At 35.5% G+C, this 20,813-nt stretch overlaps 1 protein-coding gene across 1 annotated transcript in view; it reads left to right on the top strand.

Moving 5' to 3' along the window:
- MED13 (mediator complex subunit 13) overlaps positions 1-20,813 on the top strand; it is a 104,478-nt gene that overhangs the window by 58,885 nt on the left and 24,780 nt on the right. The window contains exons 12-20 of the mRNA XM_012772393.2: positions 117-238; positions 2,172-2,262; positions 2,398-2,612; positions 2,902-3,098; positions 3,803-4,710; positions 11,112-11,273; positions 15,082-15,305; positions 16,799-16,988; positions 18,590-19,052. Coding sequence (XP_012627847.1) covers positions 117-238; positions 2,172-2,262; positions 2,398-2,612; positions 2,902-3,098; positions 3,803-4,710; positions 11,112-11,273; positions 15,082-15,305; positions 16,799-16,988; positions 18,590-19,052 — 2,572 coding nt within the window. The remainder of the gene's footprint in view (positions 1-116; positions 239-2,171; positions 2,263-2,397; positions 2,613-2,901; positions 3,099-3,802; positions 4,711-11,111; positions 11,274-15,081; positions 15,306-16,798; positions 16,989-18,589; positions 19,053-20,813) is intronic.

Below are 20,813 nucleotides of genomic sequence, written 5' to 3'. Positions count from 1 at the left end.
TTTCTTGTTACCTAATCCCCTTATAAATGTAAGGTTTTATGTATAGTTTACATAAATAAAATAACACTTATCTGGTCAGCAGTGGAGTGTTTTATTTTTCTGCTTGACATGTATAGATGCTCCACGCCCTACTAGTCATGCCCGTCCACCATCAACCAGTTTGATTTATGACTCAGACCTGGCTGTCTCTTATACTGACCTGGATAATCTCTTCAATTCTGATGAAGATGAATTAACAGTGAGTATCCCATTAATGATTAGGATTATAATTTTTTACTTTATTCTTTCTTGCTTTTGTTGTTGTTGTTAAGATGGAGTCTTATTCTGTCCCCTCAGTAGAGTGCAGTGGTGTTATCGTAGTTCACTGCAACCTCAGATTCCTGGTCTCAAGCAGTCCTCTTGCCTCAGCCTCCTGAGTAGTGCACTACCACGCCTGGCTAATTTTTAAATTTTCTGTAGAGGTGGAGTCTCTCTGTGTTGCCCAGGCTGGCCATGAACTCCTGACTTCAAACTATCCTCCCACCTCAGCCTCCCAAAGTGCTAGGATTACAAGCATGAGCCACCACACCCAGCCAGTTTTATCATAAAATTTCATTAATCGGGTTTTTAAAATCTCATATTTGATTAGTCCAGACACAGTATCACCTATAAACTGTTGAGTTTTTTTTCCCTTTTGTTTGTGTATTTGAAGGACACGTAATTAAGCTTAATTTCAGCTCTGCCATATGTTCTTTTCTACAGTTTTTAGGAAGCAGAATTATTCTCCTGTTCTTTAATTCTCTAGTTTGAGAACTGACCCTAAGATTGACTTGTTTGGAGAATATATAAGTAATTAATGTTAAGATTGTATGTTTCTTCAATTTATTAAAGAATACCACTTCTTTTGAATTTATTTGGCACCTCAGCTGTTACTTTAAGACAGATACATACCATAACATTGAAAGAGGAAAAAAGTAATGTTTAATCTTTAACACCCATTTACAGAGAAAGGTGAAGATAAAAGAAATTAAAACTTAAAATGAGATTCGCCAGAATGTCAGTCATTGGCATATTAATGAATAGGGTGCTACATTATCATAAAAGGGAATTCCTTTTTCATCTGCATAAAGGTAGCCTGGAAATTTCTGTGGTACATTTGGTCTTTCTTGCCCTATATAATATATACTTTTAATCCTCTCTCAGCATATATATCTAATATATGTATATTTATATGTGTGTGTGTATATATATATACACGCATACATATGGTAGATATAGCTATATATAAATTTTTATTCTATATCCAATAATGTAGTATATTTTAGGGCACCCTTAACTAGGTGAAGGTATATCCTTGAGTACTTCAGTACATTTATATTTTCTCTCTGCTACCATTCATGTATCAGCTGTGGTTCCCCTGAGGTAGAAAGGTTGTGAGAATTCAGTCTACATATTTATCATAAACTAACAGAAGACATGGAACGAATGTTGTCAGCTCTAAAACCATTGGTGATAGATTGGAGATGGTAAAACTTGGTTTGTTCAATGTATTAAAACTTAGTTTTCCTTAGGGATACTGTTGCTTGGTCATGAGATTTTTGTGAAGTTTGTGCTTCAATAGTGTAACACTGTTACACTATTTTTGCAGGGGTAAGAAGATTATTTAAACAAGGTAAAAGTATAAATAAGAATTGAGAAGGAAGATTGATTACATAGGAAACTGATATCTTTCACTTAAGGGGACAAATACTTTGAGTATCTTTTACTAAGAAGCAATTCTGTCTCCTCTGAATGTTCAGATCAGAACATCAAAAAAAGGAAGCAATTCTGATGTTAATTATAAATCCTTATGGCAGATTTTATTTTTTATTTTAATAGATTTTAAGTTTTAGGTTAGTTTTGCTTCTCTGTGTTTTGAAAGTGTTGGTCATTTTCTTTGGGGAAACTTTTCCCTCTTTATTTGGAGGTTTATCAAATAAATAAATACTCAGAGAAATCAATCTGGAATCAGTGATTGTGTAAGATATATTTTATATCTTTAAATTATATCTAGTATGTATTTGGCTCTATCATAAATTCAAAATATTACTTTTGATGAATGGACTTTACTTTTAAGTTACATCTGATTGATAACTATTTTGAGGTCATATTGGATGTAAAATTTCAGATAAATCTGTGCTTTTTTAAAATAGCCTGGATCTAAAAAATCAGCGAATGGATCAGATGATAAAGCCAGCTGCAAGGACTCAAAGACAGGAAATCTGGACCCGTTATCTTGCATAAGTAAGCTTCCCAAATCTGTGCTCCAGACAAATTTACAAACTTTTAATCTCAACAAAGCTCCCCACTCCCTTTGTTTTAAACATAGATTCACCTCTTTTTAGTCTTATGTGAAAACATGTGTTTTATTAAATATAGGCACTGCAGATCTTCATAAGATGTATCCTACACCACCATCATTGGAACAACATATTATGGGATTTTCCCCAATGAATATGAATAATAAAGAATATGGTAGTATGGATACAACACCTGGAGGAACTGTTCTAGAAGGAAATAGTTCTAGTATAGGAGCACAATTCAAAATTGAGGTTGATGAAGGATTCTGTAGCCCAAAACCTTCTGAAGTTAAAGTAAGTATTTTATTTTTCTAGAAAAATAATTTGCTTTCTCTATTTTCTTATGAAATTAGTTTGTTGCTATATTCAAAAATCCTTTCTTAGTGATTTTAGTTTTGTAGCTGACAAATTTGAGGCTGAATTGTGGTAACACTATTAAGAATGCATTTAAGAAGAGAATAGAATTATATTTCTCTTTCATTCTGTTTAAAGAAAGGAAAATAAGTCCAGAGTAAGTTTGGGTTTTTTCTTTTCTTTCCCCCTGGGAGATAAGATAATTAAGCCCATGATCTTTATATTGTAGGATTTTTCTTATGTCTATAAGCCTGAAAATTGTCAAGTTCTAGTGGGATGTTCCATGTTTGCACCTCTAAAAACTCTACCAAGCCAATATCTGCCACCTATCAAATTGCCTGAAGAGTGTATTTACCGTCAGAGTTGGACTGTTGGAAAATTGGAATTGCTTCCTTCAGGGCCTGCAATGCCATTTATCAAAGATAGGTATGATTTATGTTATTATTATAGTATACAAATACTTATATAGCTTTAATTTTTTTCATAGAACTATCTGTTTGCTGGAAAAAGAATATTCGTTTTTGAAAATTCTAAAAGTTTTTTGATTAACTAATTATAATGGTAATAGTTGGGTATGGTAAACTGCTGGAAAACTTAAGACCATTACACTTTGTCTTCAGAAGCAACTTTTCCTTTGCTCTGTAATTCTAAATTTCTCCCATTTGTACATTTGCCATATTTCCCACACTTTTTACATTATACTCTCTCTGAATTTGGAGTGTCTTATAATTGGTAGCATCTTAAAATTACCATTTCCCCCTTTAACACATGAATATCTCTAAAATAATTTTTTTTACAGTCAGTGGTATCTTAAAATCAAGGAAAATGAGTATTTCCAGTAGAAGAAATTTATAGATCATAAATATGTATGTCTGGATATGATTAAGTGTATACAGATTTTATTTATAATTTTGGAACTAATTGGTTGATCCTTAGCCCACAACAATCACTTGGAGTAGCTATGTTAACTAGAAATAAGACTTGATTTTACTTGTAGTTTCTGCACTAATTGTCCTGTCATAATTTTTAATGTTACTGAGAAACATTTGAGATATTTTTAGTTCTGTTTCACATTACTAATATGTTTCTTTGTTTATGTATTTGATTTTCTTTTATCCTGGTGACAATAGTGATGGAAGTAATATGGATCAAGAATATGGTCCTGCTTATACCCCTCAAACCCATACTTCTTTTGGGATGCCTCCCAGCAGCGCACCTCCTAGTAATGGCGGAGCAGGAATTCTTCCTTCTCCATCCACTCCTAGGTTTCCAACTCCAAGGACTCCTCGGACTCCTCGTGGAGCTGGTGGACCTGCTAGTGCTCAAGGTTCCGTCAAATATGAAAATTCAGACTTATATTCACCAGCTTCTACGCCATCCACATGCAGACCCCTTAATTCTGTGGAACCTGCAACTGTCCCTTCCATCCCTGAAGCACACAGTCTTTATGTAAACCTCATCCTTTCAGAATCAGTTATGAATTTGTTTAAAGACTGTAACTTTGATAGTTGCTGTATATGTGTCTGCAACATGAATATCAAGGGTGCCGATGTTGGAGTTTACATTCCAGACCCAACGCAAGAAGCACAGTATAGGTGTACCTGCGGCTTCAGTGCTGTCATGAACAGAAAATTTGGAAACAATTCAGGATTATTTCTTGAAGATGAACTAGATATCATAGGACGCAACACAGACTGTGGCAAAGAAGCAGAAAAACGTTTTGAAGCTCTCAGGGCTACCTCTGCTGAACATGTTAATGGAGGACTAAAGGAATCAGAAAAATTGCCTGATGATTTGATATTACTGCTTCAAGATCAGTGCACTAATTTATTTTCACCCTTTGGAGCAGCGGACCAAGATCCTTTTCCCAAAAGTGGTGTAATTAGCAATTGGGTACGTGTTGAAGAGCGGGACTGTTGCAATGACTGCTACCTTGCATTAGAACATGGGCGTCAGTTCATGGATAACATGTCAGGAGGAAAAGTTGATGAAGCACTTGTGAAAAGTTCATGCTTACATCCCTGGTCCAAAAGAAATGGTAAGTATGCTAACAGATTTTTTTGAGTGTTTTCTTAGTTTCCTTTAGTTGTATGACTTGACTTTTCTTAGGAAAAAGTATTAAAGGCAGTTTCTAATGTAGCTAATAGAGATGCTTAAACCTGGACTTAAAACTCTTTTAAGGATGATGTTCTTAAAGGAAGAATTTTTTAACAGTTTAATTTTACCAATAAAAGTATGTTATTATTAATCTTTAATTATGTACTTACTTAGGAATGTAAAAGGTACTTTACAATGTTATTTATCAGAAATTGCTGATTATCTGCTTTATTCATTCTTTTACTCATTAAATATTAATATTTATTGAGCACCTTGTATGTGCTAAGCACTGACCTAGGTTCATTGTTGAACAAATTAGACATTTTCCTTGCCCTTTTTGAGCCTGTAATTTAGTGGAAAAGACAGACAATAAACAAAAAAAAAATAATTATATAGTAGATAGTGACATGCTATCTACTTTGAAGAAAGAAAAGCAGGGTAAAGGAGTGGAAAAAGATAAATGTATGCTATTTTAAATTTGTTGTCAGAGAAGATATTACTGAAGGGGAGCTTTTGGACAAACTCTTACATAAAGTGGGAGAACGTGAGCTATGTGGTTAAATGAAGGAAGAATTGTTTCAAGCAATACAAAGTACACAGACCCTGAGGGAGTGTTGTGCTTTATATAGTTTGAGAAACATTAAGTAGGCTAATATTAATGGAATGGATTGGGTGATGGAGAAATTGGTAAGAGATGAAATCTAGAAGGTAGCTGAGTACCCAAATCATGTAGACCATGTAAGACCTTTGTAGATTATACTAAGTGTGAAGGGCAGCTATTGGATAGTTTTGAGCATGGAAGGAACATGATCTCTTTTCTGTTTATTTTTTACAAGATCACCCTGGCTGTTGTGTAGAAAATAGCCTGGGGTTTGGAGGTGGTAAAAGTGAGAATAGAAGTAGATGATCAGTTGGAAGGTAGTTGCAGTAATCCAGGTGAAAGATGATGGTAGCTCGGATAATATTGGAAGTAACAGAGATGTAAGTTGTAGAATCCAGATGTATTTGGGGAATAGAACTTATAAGATTTCCTGATACATGTAAGAAAAGATGAGGTGTCAAGGATAACTTGAGCAACTGGATGAATGCTGATACTACAGAGGAAGGAAATACTGGGAGAGGAGGTCAAGTACGTATTTGGAGATAATGAGTTTTAAATTCAGAAGAGTGATTGATTCCGGAGATTAAAATCTTTTCATGTGAGTTATCAGTATGAAAAGCTATAGAGTTTGATGAAATAATCTAGAGAGTGACTGTAGAAAGAGCAGTCCAAGGCCAGGCGCAGTGGCTCACACCTGTAATCCTAGCACTCTGGGAGTCTGAGGCAGGCGAATTGCTCGAGGTCAGGAGTTTGAAACCAGCCTGAGCAAGAGCGAGACCCTGTCTCCACTGTAAATAGAAAGAAATTAATTGGCCAACTAAAAATATATAGAAAAAATTAGCCGGGCATGGTGGTGCATGCCTGTAGTCCCAACTACTTGGGAGGCTGAGGCAGCAGGATTGTTTGAGCCCAGGAGTTTGAGGTTGCTGTGAGTGAGGCTGATGCCACAGCACTCACTGTAGCCTGGGAAACACAGTGAGACTCTGTCTCAAAAAAAAAAAAAAAAAAAAAAAGAGCAGTCCAAGGATGGAGCTGACATTTACCCATGGAGAAGAAGAGAAGGATCCAGGAAAGGAAACTAAGATAGAGATAGGAGGAAAACCAAGAGAGTACAGTGTCCTAGAAACAATATTTGGAGATGGAGAGACTGATCCTCTGTATCAAATACTGCGTAACATCAAGGTAAAAACTGAGACAGGACCATTGGATGTGACCACATGGAGATTGGTGGTGACCTTGACAAGCAGTTTCCATCAACTTGATGAGTGTGTTCAGGAGGGAATGGGATGAGAAGCAAATTTAGACAATTCTTTGGGGACTTTTGCTATAAATAACAGAGAACTTGGATAATAGGGTTAAAAGAGAGTGTTTTTTTTTTTTTTTAGGGTACATTGGAAGTGATCCTATTTTTTAAATTGATAGTAATTACATATGTTATTGGGTACAATGTGACATTTTGATAATATATACACACATTGCAGAAAGATTAAATCAAGCTGAGTAGTTTATGCATCACCTCACCTGCTTATTTTTTGTGGTGAAAACATTTAAAATCTATTCTTTTAGCAATTTTGAAATATAGAATACAGTATTATTAACTGTGGCTACTATACTGTGCAATAGATATCTAAAACTTACTCCTGCTAACTGAAACTTTGTGCTCTTTGACCAACATCTTCTGTTTTCTGATCCCCACTCCCCCTACCCCCGCCCGTGGAGAGGAAATACTAATGTAGGCAGGAGAGAAGATAAAATTGTAGGAGCAAAGTCACTGAATAAGTGAAAGGTAATAGAATTCAGTGTACAAGTAGAGGGATAAGTAGACCCTTAAATAGGAACATGTTCATTGTAAGAAAAGAAGGAAAGGCATAGTTTATGGGTACAGATACAGGAAATGCTTTTCATTGGACAAGAAGAGGAAAAGTGAAAATTTTCCTGTGACTGCTTTTAGAGCTAAAGATGAGGTGAACTGTTATTGGACAGTGGGAAAGTTAATTGACAGAATAGTGGTTTCTAAAGTCTAGTTTCCCAAACTAGCAGCTTCAAACATCACCTGAGATCTTGCTAGAAATGCCAGTTTTCACATTCTACCCTAGACATTCTAAATCAAACGCTGGGGATGGGACTTGGTTCTGCCACTCACTAGCAATATGATCTTGGACAAGTTAATTTAACATCTTGGTTTCTTGATCTGTAATAATGAAGTAAACTAGTATTCGACTTATATACAGTTGTAAAGCTCTAATGAGTTAATCCATATTAAGCATAGTGCTTAGCACATACTAAATAATGAATATAAATGACTATTATTGAAACTGTGAATTAGATATTTTTCTTTCAGGTATAGCCAACCTGTGTTTCTTTGATTAACTTTTCTAACTTTTGGTTATAGACTAATGTATACAGAAAGTTAGCCTCTTTCAATTGTGATTCTTGGTAAGAATCTATGTTTTTCTAATTGCTTGTCTGGGCTTATACCAAAAAACCCAAAAAACTCTATGTTCTTAGGTGGTATATATCCTATAATAACTTTTATTTGGTCCTTGTATCATTTGCTATTTCAGTTATTTTTGGACACATACAAAATAGTGTGGTTGGTATTTTGGGAGCTATGAAGATGTTCTACCTTTAAATTGCTTACCAGACTACTAGGAGAACTAAAACTATAATGCAGGGTTGAAAGAAGTAAAAATCAACCTATCAACAGGGTAATGGATAAGTAATTATGATAGTATAAATGTAAATAAGCTCTGAAAATGAATAAAATTATATATAACAAATAGATGAATCTTTGTAATAATATTGAGGGGAGGAAGAGAAAATAAGTATCTTTTAAAATGCTACCTTTAATCAAATTAGGAAGCAAACAGAAATAAATGTATTGTTTACATGCACATAAAATTCAGAATATTGGTTAATTCTTTTTTTTTTTTGAGACAGAGTCTCGCTTTGTTGTCCAGGCTAGAGTGAGTGCCGTGGCGTCAGCCTAGCTCACAGCAACCTCAAACTCCTGGGCTTGAGTGATCCTTCTGCCTCAGCCTCCCGAGTAGCTGGGACTACAGGCATGCGCCACCATGCCCGGCTAATTTTTTATATATATGTCAGTTGGCCAATTAATTTCTTTCTATTTATAGTAGAGACGGGGTCTCGCTCTTGCTCAGGCTGCTTTTGAACTCCTGACCTTGAGCAATCCACCCGCCTCGGCCTCCCAAGAGCTAGGATTACAGGCGTGAGCCACAGCGCCCGGCTGAGAATATTGGTTAATTCTTAATTTTGTATGTGTCAAAAAATGACCAAAGTATAGAATAGGGAAGAACACTTAATAAGATTGTTTTTGGTAATATTCTGGTTGTTAGGCAGTGAGATTATAGTTGCTCATTTTTTTTTATTATTGTTTAAGGAAATTTGTGAAATTAAATAACAGGGCAGTGCATGGACCAATGATTAATTTTTTGTACATGACACAGTATCATGATTCATCCAATTCATTATTCTCAAGGACCAAATTAAAACAGGAAAAGGTATAACTTTCTTAATTGTTCAAAAAAAGGGCAAGATTATTTTAAGCCATATATAGGCTGTAGAGTCAAACTGCTTGGGTTTAAAATGTGACTCCACCACTACATACTACCTTTGAGCATGGACAAGTTATTTATCTCTATGCCTCAGTTTCTTAAAATATGGTGAATAATTTACCAGGTGTTGAGAGAATCAAATGAGTTAATACATACAAAACAGAAAGCAGTGTTAGGTGCATAGTAAGAACTCAAATGTTAGTAGTACTAATAACAACAGCAGCAGTAGCATTAGTGACACTCTACTTACTATTATATGTTTTTATTTGTTTATTTTTATTTTATCTTTTTAGAGACAGGGTATCACTAGGTCACCCAGGCTGGAGTGCAGTGATATGATCATAGCTCACTGCAGCTTCAGACTCCTGGGCTCAAGCCATTCCCTTGCCTCAGCCTCCTAAGTAGCTGGGACTACAGGCACGTGCCACCACGAGTGGCTGATTTTTTAATTTTTTGTAGAGATGGGGGTCTCACTGTGTTGCACAGGCTGGAGTGCACAACATAGCTGGTCTGATCATAGCTCACTGTAGCTTCAAACACCTGGGCTCAAGTGATCCTTCCACCTCTGTCTCCCAAAGTGCTGGGACTACAAGGCATGAGCCACTGTGTGTACCCTATTATTTATCTTTAAGAACCACCTTATTTGCCAAGAAAATATTGAGTTTTACCTAGTATACATTTTCTGTATAACAGTAAACACTGATTTAAACAATATTTACTAGGTTTGGTGGCTCACACCTGTAATCCTAACACTTTGGGAGGCCAAGGCAGAAGGATTACTTGAGGCCAAGAGTTCAAGATCAGTCTGAGCAAGAGCAAGACCCTATCTCTAAAAAATGTAGAAAATTAACCAAGCATAGTGGCACATGCCTGTAGTTACTGCTACTGGGGAGGCTGAGGAAGGAAGATCACTTGAGCCCAGGTGAGGTTGTAATGAGCTACAGAGGGAGACACTGTCTCAAAACAAAATAAACCAGAAAGCTGTGTAGACATGAATATGAATTTTATGTTACGAACTTGTCTGAGAAATACTCTTATATTACAATGAAAAAATTTCAATATAAAGACAGTGCTAGAAAACATAAATGCACAGTATTGGAATACTTTGATTAAATTATAGCCTCATTGTGAACGCTCCTACTTTAGAGCCTTTGGCCTAATTGTTTCCTCTGCCTTGGATACTTTTCCCTCTGGTTATGTGGGTAACTATCTCCTTTAAACCTTGTCAGATGTCATCTTCTCAATGTATTATATTAATAAATTGCAAACCCCACTTCATGTTCTCCATCCTGCTTTTTTTGCTTTTTTCTATAGTGTTTCCTTATTGCCTTCTAACATACAGTAGCATTTATTGATTAATTGTTGTTTCTTACCCCATTAAGTACACCCTTTGCAAGTTCTGTGTAAGGGCAAAGGTTTTTGTCTATATTCCAAATATGTAGAACAGTACTTAGTATATAGTAGATGATCAAGATATTGAAATATTTGAATGAATTTAAAAGCCTACAAAGTATAGTTTGTATATTAATATTTTAATGGCAATATTTATTTTCAAGATAGATAAAGTTTTATTCTAATTATAAAAATACATACTTGCCGAATAAAAATTAAGAATCTAAACAATACAGAAAAGTAGAAGTAAAAATTGCCCATATTTCTACTCATCCCCACCATCATACCATGTATTGATCACTCTTTTTTTGAACATACCATGCAGTTCACTCATTTAAAATGTACAGTTGATTGGTTTTAGTATTCACAGAGTTGTACTGCAATCAATTTCAGAACATTTTCATTACCCCAAAAATAAATGCCATACCAATTAGCAGTCTCTCCCTATTTCCCTCCCTCTGAACTGAAGACTACCACTAGTCTACTTTCTATCTCTATAGATTTGCCTCTTTTGGACATAAGTTGATCAATCAGGTAATAAATGACTATTTTTATGGAGATAAGGACTTTTTATTTATGTGTCTTATTGGTTATAAGCATCTAGAAGAACCATTTATACAGTTCATTTTATATAGAACTTAATACAGTTCTCTGCATAAGCAGATGTTTAACCTTCTAGATGATGGAAACCTGAACTTACCTAGATGTATTTTGTATTAAAATTTTGTGTTGGCAATAGCGATTCTTACTCACTCTTTTTTAAAATGCTTGTAGATGTGAGTATGCAGTGCTCACAGGATATACTTCGAATGCTCCTCTCTCTTCAGCCAGTTCTTCAGGATGCCATTCAAAAAAAAAGAACAGTAAGACCTTGGGGGGTTCAAGGTCCCCTCACTTGGCAACAATTTCATAAAATGGCTGGCCGAGGCTCTTACGGTGAGTAATTTATAGTGATGTGTAATGACTGATTTTATGTCAGTCCTCATATTTCTATACTGAGTTAGAATAAGCACATTAATCTTCTTTAAATATTTTGGTGGCATAAACTTAAGGCCACTATGGTTCCATCCTAGCCTTTCTTTCAGCATTCAATTTACTGGGTTCTCCAAACTCACTTCAAAAGGAGCATTTTCACTTAGATCTGTTCTTACAAATTAGACTTTGCAGTAAGATTTTATGTGAAGAAAGGGTCATACTGCCAAGTTTTTTTTTTTTTTAATTTTCTTTATACTTTATTTTTTCCTTTTTTGGGGGCTTCATTTTTAGTGATGATGCTAAGATTTTTTAAAAGGCTACCTTACTTGTGTTGTAAATTATTTTATAAAATTGAATTAAAAATGGGGAGAGAGATAGGAGATAATACCAGCGATAAAAGGCCCTCAATTAAAAAAAAAATTACAACAAAGAAATTTGCTAGTTGCAATAATAGCAGCAAATGAATACTCTAAATAGGTATACAATAGATTTATGGTCAGCTGTGATGGAAAGGAACATTTAGAATGTCTGAACTATTTGTTGAAGATTATCTCTCAAAGGGAAGGGTATAATTGGAGCTTTTAAAAATATGTTTGGGGCCGGGCACGGTGGCTCACACCTGTAATCCTAGCACTCTGGGAGGCTGAAGTGGGAGGATTCTTGAGCTCAGGAGTTGAAGACCAGCCTGAGCTAGAGTGAGATCCCATCTCTATAAAAAATAGAAAAATTAGCCAGGCATCATGACATGTGCCTGTAGTCCCAGTTACGTGGGAGGCTGAGGCAAGAGGATTGCTTTAGCCCAGGAATTTGAGGTTGCAGTGAGCTATGGTGATGCCACTGCACTCTACCCAGGGTGACAGCGAGACTCCGTCATTCATTCATTCATTCATGCATTCATTCATTCATTCATAAATAAATAAATAAAATCTATTTGGAATAATAGTTCTTAACATTGAAATCTTTGACTTTTTTATGCATGGTTTCAGAATGCATTATATATAAAAGCAATAGATTTGCCTATATTTCCCTTTTCTTCCTTTTTTAATGGCTAAATAACTTGAATCTCATACAAAACTGATTCTGTGAAAAATTCAGGTTAGTGGTAATGTTTCTTAATATAAATTTTTATATTCTTGTAAAAACATAGTAGATATTTATTTATTTATGCACCTTACTGATATTGGACACCATTTCTATCAGTATAAAGCTATCCTTTCTTTTTTTATTTTTTAAACATTTTTATTCATCTTTCTTTTTTAGATATAGAGCCCAGCCTGGAGTGCAATGGCCTACTTACAGCTTACTGTAACCTCAAATTCCTGGGCTTAAGCAATCCTCCCACTTCAGCTTCTCAACTATAGGCACACACTACTGTGCCTGGCTAGTTTTTAAAAAACAAAAAAATTGTAGAGACGGTCTTGCTATGTTGCCCAAGCTTCTTTCTTTTTTTAAGTGGCCATTTATATTCCATTGTTCTTTACATATCAAAATGTATTTTACTAGTATACTGATTATGAACATACAGATTGTTTCTATCATTATCATTACAAGTATTTTTCAGTAATGCACACATCCTTGGCTTTAAAGCTTGTGTGTATTTTTTTAATTGGCTAAATTACTCTCTGTAATATCAAGTTACACTCTCACTGGTTAAATGTCTATTTCTCTAAACCCTTGCCAGTAAGGTGCTGAGTAGGTGGGTGAGAAATGGTTATTTCATTGTAGTATGAGAGAATGAATGGTACAGACTGTGAGAATAGATTTCTTGGGTTCAAACACCTGCTCTGTCACTTCTGTGATACTGGAGAAGTTGCTTAACTTTTTCCTTCTTGTTTCTCATCTCTAAAATAAGGTTAATAATAGTGTTTGCCTTATATGGTTTTTGTGGGGAATGAATGAAATAATTAATGCAAAGTACTTTGAATAATATCTAGCACATAGTAAACATTAGTTTGCTGTTATTTTAAATTGTTTTTTCTTTTGAGATTGAGCTCTTTTTATGTTTAAGAGGTCTTTCTGTTTTTGTAAACTTTGTTCATGTTCCTTACCCATTTATCTATTAGGATGTTGTTCTTTTTTTAACACGGTAACTGGCATGTGTGTTTTATTTAACTCACTGGTTTTGAGCCCAGAGCCTCATGAAGCGAATGTATCTCAGGGCTGTTTACTTTGAGAACTATTTTTCAAGTTACAGTATAATTCACAGAGAAAACAATAAAAAGTAACAAATTTTTCATTAAATTAGAAATTAAATTGTTTTATTTTTGAAGTTTTTGTTCTGTTTTTGTAATAAAACACTGTGGCCCCAAGGAAAAAACCTTTTTTTTCTAATGTGGCAGTCAGGGTGTCAAAAAAGATACTGTGATAAAGAATACTTAACATGAAATATATCTTTTTACAAATTTTTAAGTATATGATACAGTATTGTTGACTCATGTGCAACATTGTTCAGCAGATCTTCTTAGCTATTTTCTTGTGGATTTATAGGTACCATTTATATGATAAGGAAATTAACCTTTTATCTTATGCATTGCAGGTATCTTTTCCAATTTGTTTTTAATCATTTGGCTTTGTTTATAGTGTGTTTACTCATGGCAAAAATTTAAATTTATATATTCAGATTAACCTTTTTTTTTTTAACATACCAGGTCTTACCTTGACATCCTGGCTGGAGTGCACTGGTTTGATCACAGCTCACTGCAGCCTCAAAGTCCTGAGCTCAAGTGATCCTCCTGCCTTAGCCTTCTGAGTAGCTGGGACTACAGCTGTGTGCCACCATGCCTGACTAATTTTATTTTTTGTATTTTTTTGTAGAGACAGGGTCTCGCTATGTAGCCCAGGTTGGCCTCGAACTCCTGGCCTCAAGCAGTCCTTCGACCTTGACCTCCCAAACTCCTGGGATTGCAGGCATGAGCTATTGCCCCCTGGCCAGATTCATCTGCTTTTAAATGCATAGATTTTATGCTAATATTAGAAAGACTTTCCTCAGCCCAAATTTATTAAAATTAAAATAAAACTCCCTCCAGCTGGGTGCAATGACACGCACCTGTAGTCCTAGCTACTCCAGAGACTGAATGGGGAGGATCACTTGAGGCCAGCCTGAGCAACATCGTGAGACCCTCCCATCTCTAAAAAAATTTTTTAAAATTATAAAACTCTTTATGTTTTTTATCATGCTTCTAAGGTTTTTTCCATCCAAATTTTTTCACAATTAAATTAAGGTAGTCAAATATGTTTTATAAAGTCTGTTTATAAATTCCCAACTGTTGAAATATCTCAGTCACTGGCTTTTAAGTACTTTTGTCTTTGGCCAGGTCTGGTGGCTCATGCCTGTAATCCTAGAACTCTGGGAGGCCGATGCGGGAGGATTGCTCAAGGTCAGGAGTTCGAAACCAGCCTGAGCAAGAGTGAGACCCCCGTCTCTAGTATAAATAGAAAGAAATTAATTGGCCAACTAAAATATATATATATATATATATAAAATTAGCCAGGCATGGTGATGCATGCTTGTAGTCCCAGCTACTCGGGAGGCTGAGGCAGAAGAATTGCTTGAGCCCAGGAGTTTGAGGTTGCTGTGAACTAGGCTGACACCACAGCATTCTATCCTGGGCAACAGAGTGAGACTCTGTCTCAAAAATAAAATAAAATAAAATAAGTATTTTTGTCTTTAACCAAATATTTTTGCTAATGACTTCATTAACTTTTGACATTTAAATAAAAAGATTTGTTGCTTTTAAGTGTTTTCTTAAAATACATCTTTCTTATTTAGGAACTGATGAATCCCCAGAACCACTGCCAATCCCCACGTTTTTGTTGGGTTATGATTATGATTTTCTGGTGCTTTCTCCATTTGCTCTTCCTTATTGGGAGAGACTTATGCTGGAACCCTATGGATCTCAAAGAGATATAGCCTATGTTGTACTATGTCCAGAGAATGAAGCCTTGTTAAATGGAGCCAAAAGCTTTTTTAGAGATCTTACTGCAGTATATGAGGTAGGTATTTTAAAAAGAAGTGGCATTTTAAAACTACCTTGTGATTTGTATGTTTATATATAAATTATACTGGGCAGTTCAATTGATTGGAACAGAGTGATGATGATGTCAGACTAGATATGTTTAGGTCTCATACTAGCCAGTTATAGTCTTTGTGAGTTTGACCTAGTTTTTCTGTTAGATGTGTGTGCCATGGGTCACAGTGGATATTGCCATATTGGGGGATAAAACATTGAGGGCATATCTGTCTCATTTAAAGTAATTTTTTTCTAAGAAGAAGGAGAAGCATTGTTAAATAGAGAAGAAATTACATTATAAAAATTCTAGTCTTGCGTCTCTTTGATCTCACTAGGCCTTACTTTGGTCAAATGTAAAATGAAGCTGTGCTAGATATCTTTAAGATCCATTTCATCTCTGAGATTCCTGACTGTTCTTTTAGTTTATAATTTTCATGTTGTAGTCATCACAAAGTGAAATGATTTCAAGTTATAAATGCTATGGGACATAAAGTCTTAATTCATTATACCTTCTTTTTACCATAAATGCTTGGGAATTCAGTCTTTAAATTTCTTTTCTTTTTTTCATCTTTTTTGGGGTGGTGGCAGGGTCTTGCTCTAATGCCTGGGCTTGAGTGCAGTGAGTGCTCACTGCAACCTTGAACTCCTGGGCTCAAGCAATCCTCCCACCTTCACCTTCCAAAGTGCTAGGATTACAGGTGTGAGCCACCACACCTGACCTACATTTTAATTTTTTTTATAAGCTGAATTGTTTGGCTGGTTTAGCTTCCTTGTAAATTTTCCACAAGGTATATGTAGTGTGTTTTTTATAAATAAACATTTCCCAAAGGGTTTTTTTTTAACATTTAAAAATCCTCCCAGAAAAAAGTTCCATAGGTTATTAGGTTTGGAGAAATGTGGATACCCTTTAGAAACTCACACACAGTGCATATTAGGTTATTAAAGGCTTTGAAATTCTTGGAGTAAAAAAATCTTCTAAATTTTCTTAATCTAATATAAATTTATTTGACACTGCTGTAACAACTACTCAGCTGCTTCTAACAAAAATCAGTGGCCCACAGAACTGGAAAATATATAGTGTATATATATTTCAATTTTTATTTTGCTTTTACTTATGAATATATGTATTTATAATGCATAAATTGGGGTGGATGTGTACCTGAAATTACTGTATTTTTCTGCTCACTTAGTTTTGCATACTGTAAGCTTTCATTATTCAGACCAAACAGTTCCAGTGTTATTGTTATTATCTACATGTTTTTCATTAGAGATATTTTAATTTTGAAAGAAATTTAATGAATTTCTAATTTAAAAGTGAGAAAGATCTGTGGCTCTTTTTCACCCTTGGTATTTTTATCTCAAATGATTAATTACAAATAATTAAGCTTATTTTAAATAGCTTAAATGCCTTATTTTAGCATGTGTACCTAAATACTATAATAAATTTATTAATTCTTTCTGTGTGTTTATTTGTAGTCTTGTCGATTAGGTCAACATAGACCTATTTCTCGACTCTTAACGGATGGGATCATGAGAGTTGGATCTACTGCATCAAAGAAACTGTCAGAAAAGTTGGTAGCGGAATGGTTTTCTCAGGCAGCTGATGGTAACAATGAAGCGTTTTCTAAACTCAAGCTTTATGCACAAGTCTGCAGATATGACCTAGGTATTGAATTTATATTTACTGTGTTAGCTAAGTATGGCCTGGTCCACCAGCTGCTGTATTTGTAAATAAAATTTTATTGGAATACAGCCATCTTCATTTATTTACATATTATCTCTGGCTGCTTTTGTGCTATAAAATCAGAGCTGAGTAGTTGTGACAGAGGCCATGTGGCTGCAAAGCCAAAAATACTTACTATCTGACCCTTTAAAGAAAAAGTTGGCTGATCCCTTGTGTAGGGATCTCATCAGGTAGGAGGAAATTGTGGGCTATAAACCATTTTCTGTTGCTCCTGTAGGGTCTGATGTTTTAACTTTTATTAGCATTAAGATTCTTTTCTTTTCTCTTTTTTTTTTTGAGAGAGAGTCTCACTTTGTTGCCCAGGCTAGAGTGAGTGCCATGGCATCAGCCTAGCTCACACCAACCTCAAACTCCTAGGCTCAAGCGATCCTACTGCCTCAGCCTCCCGAGTAGCTGGGACTACAGGCATGCGCCACCATGCCCGGCTAATTTTTTATATATATATATATATTTCAATTTCTTTCTATTGATAGTAGAGACGGGGTCTCGCTCTTGCTCAGGTTGGTTTCGAACTCCTGAACTCAAAAGATCCGCCCGCTTTGGCCTCCTAGAGAGCTAGGATTACAGGCATGAGCCACCGCGCCTGGCCTCTAAGATTCTTGATTTGTTAATAGTTGAGAGATAAAATAATTTATAGTTAACTTCAATAATACCAAGAAATAATTATTTGTTTTAGCTAAGAAAATGACAGCTATTTAAGACTTGCAAGTAGCACTCTTGAATTAAATAACAATGGATTTCCTTTAAACTCAATCCAAAGAGATGCAGAACCAAAAATATTGAATCTCATTACATATTCCTATAATTTTAATCCCATGATAACATTCTACCACTTTATATTTTAGTTAGCTCTTGATGTAGTCAATATTTATTCAACTTTTGATTTAGGTACCTCTTCCCTTGTTTTTTGAGACAAAGTCTCGCTCTGTCACCCTGGGTAGAATGTAGTGGCGCCATCATAGCTCACTGCGATCTCAAACTCCTTGGCTCAAGCGATCCTCTTGCCTTAGCCTCCGGAGTGGCTGGGACTACAGGTGTGTGCTATCACACCTGGCTAATTTAATTTTTCTCTTTTTAGTAGAGACAGGCTCTCACTCTTGCTCAGGCTGGTCTTGAACTCCTAAGCTCAAGTGATCCTCCTGTCTCGGCCTCCCAGAGTGCTAGGATTACAGGCATGAGCCACCTCACCCTGCCTAGGCAGTCTTTGAATGGTGTGATGAAAATTTGCTAGATACTAGTTTTACATTTAATCAGTTGTGCCTACTAAATAGAATTTTATTATACTTTCATAGTCATTTCTTTAATTTTGAATGAAAATTCTGGTATTTTCAATTACATTTTAAATTTGTTTCTTCGGTTTCTAGGGGAAAATAGAAAGCTAGTATATGTTACATTGTTAGTAAGCAGTTTAGGGATGATAATTACCAAGAAAGCATCAACTAGATTATTTTATTTATATGGTAGAATAAAAAAAGAACCAATCAGTGAAATAATTAAATATCCTACCTGTTTTTATTCTTCAGGTCCTTATCTTGCTTCGCAGCCATTGGACAGCTCTCTACTTTCCCAGCCAAATTTAGTTACCCCTACAAGTCAGTCATTGATTACTCCACCTCAGATGACAAATACTGGAAATGCTAATACTCCGTCTGCCACCTTAGCACCTGCAGCGAGCAGCACTATGACAATGACTTCAGGTGTTGCCATATCTACGTCAGTCGCCACAGCTAATTCAACTTTGACCACAGCTTCAACTTCATCTTCGTCGTCTTCTAACTTGAGTAGTGGAGTATCATCAAATAAGCTACCTTCATTTCCACCCTTTGGCAGTATGAACAGTAATGCTGCAGGATCCATGTCCACACAAGCAAGTACAGTTCAGAATGGTCAGCTAGGAGGGCAACAGTCATCAGCTCTACAGGCAGCTGGGATTTCTGGAGAGTCGTCTTCGCTTCCCACTCAGCCACATCCTGATGTGTCTGAAAGGTACCTTTAAAAATATTGATCTTTGCAGAAATGTAAAAACTGTGATGCTTTTTTTTTCTAAATAAGACAGCCATTATGAATGAACATAAAGCATTTTTTATCTTATTCTTGAAATTTTAGTTTTTATAATGTCCACTTTGTGTAAAATTATAATGAAGACTGTTCATAAAATCTTTATCATAGAATCCTAGAATCTCAGGGTGGGAATATAAGACCTTGAAAACCATTTATGGTTTTTGATATAATATTTAAGTCTGTTCTGTCACATAACTGTCAAGTAGTTGACCTGTGCAAATCACTCCAGTGACTGAGAAGTCACTACTGAACCAACTTATTCAGAGGCTTTAGAATCTCACCAAGGTTTGAATCTCAGCTCTGCCATTTACTAGTTTTGTGACTTTGGGAACATTCTCACTTTCTGAGCATGTTTCCTTATCTGTAAAATGGGAATAATATGATAATAATGTACATTAGGTACTTTGTACAGTAATTCCAAGTTATTTATGATGACAACAATGATGATGACAGCTCTCATTCCTTTTATGATGAAGGTGTTAAATGAGCTTCCCTTTGATTTATAGGTTAGGTTAGCCTGAGCTTAGTTATTATCTGTCAGCTACCCAGGATGCAGTTGTACTCAAAGTTATGCCCATATATGTGGCTAACAACAAACCATTACCTATATTGATCACTCCTCTTGAACATCAAAATAGATTTGAGGCCGGGCACGGTGGCTCACGCTTGTAATCCTAGCACTCTGGGAGGCCGAGGCGGGCGGATTGCTCAAGGTCAGGAGTTCAAAACCAGCCTGAGCAAGACCCCATCTCTACTATAAAAAATAGAAAGAAATTAATTGGCCAACTAATATATATATATATATATATATATATATATATATAAAAATTAGCCGGGCATGGTGGCACGTGCCTGTAGTCCCAGCTACTCGGGAGACTGAGGCAGCAGGATTGCTTGAGCCCAGGAGTTTGAGGTTGCTGTGAGCTAGGCTGACGCAACGGCACTCACTCTAGCCTGGGCAACAGAGTGAGACTCTGTCTCAAAAAAAAAAAAAAAAAATAGATTTGAACTTAAAAAAAAAATCAGGTGGCCCAAAGATAGTGAGTTACCTCACTTGATTGTTCCCAGTCAGTTATAGATTGAACTCCTTGTTCTACTACTTTCCCCCCTCCTCACAACTGCACTTGACTAGTCTAAAAAAAAATAAAATAAAAAAATCAAATCATCCATCAAAGAATGAAGCTTATTCACCATTGAAATTATGAAATATGAAATAAATGTGCATAGTCTAGAATGTAACTAGGTCTGGAAACTTCATTTCTTTCTAGTCTAGCTCTGCTTCTAGACAGCTTTGTGATTTTTGGGCAGCTATTGGGATAGGTCTCAAACTAAAAGAACTATTTTTATGTCAGTTTTATCCTTAAGCGCTAAGCAATCTTTTGTTTCTGATACTCTATGGTTTTAAGAATTTTATTTTTTTTTCTGCTGTAGCATATGGCCAAAAAAAAGAAAAAATAAATAAAAAGAAAAAAAAAAGAATTTTATTTTTTTTAAGGCAAGATCTCTGAATGCAAGGGTCTTTGTACACTGTGAAATTATATGTATAATGTTTATGATTCACTTTGGGAGAAGGAAATGTCCTCCATTTTCAGAGGACTCTGACACCTCCCACCAAAAAAGGGGGAGTAGGGGTTTTAAGAACCTGCTTTGATGCTACCCCAAGCAAATATAGTGCAACTTGTTTCT

This window comes from Microcebus murinus, chromosome 18, assembly GCF_040939455.1.
Source record: "Microcebus murinus isolate Inina chromosome 18, M.murinus_Inina_mat1.0, whole genome shotgun sequence".
Taxonomy (NCBI): Eukaryota; Metazoa; Chordata; class Mammalia; order Primates; family Cheirogaleidae; genus Microcebus; species Microcebus murinus.
Note: the sequence above shows the minus strand (reverse complement) of the source record. Positions and strands in the feature narration are given on the sequence as shown.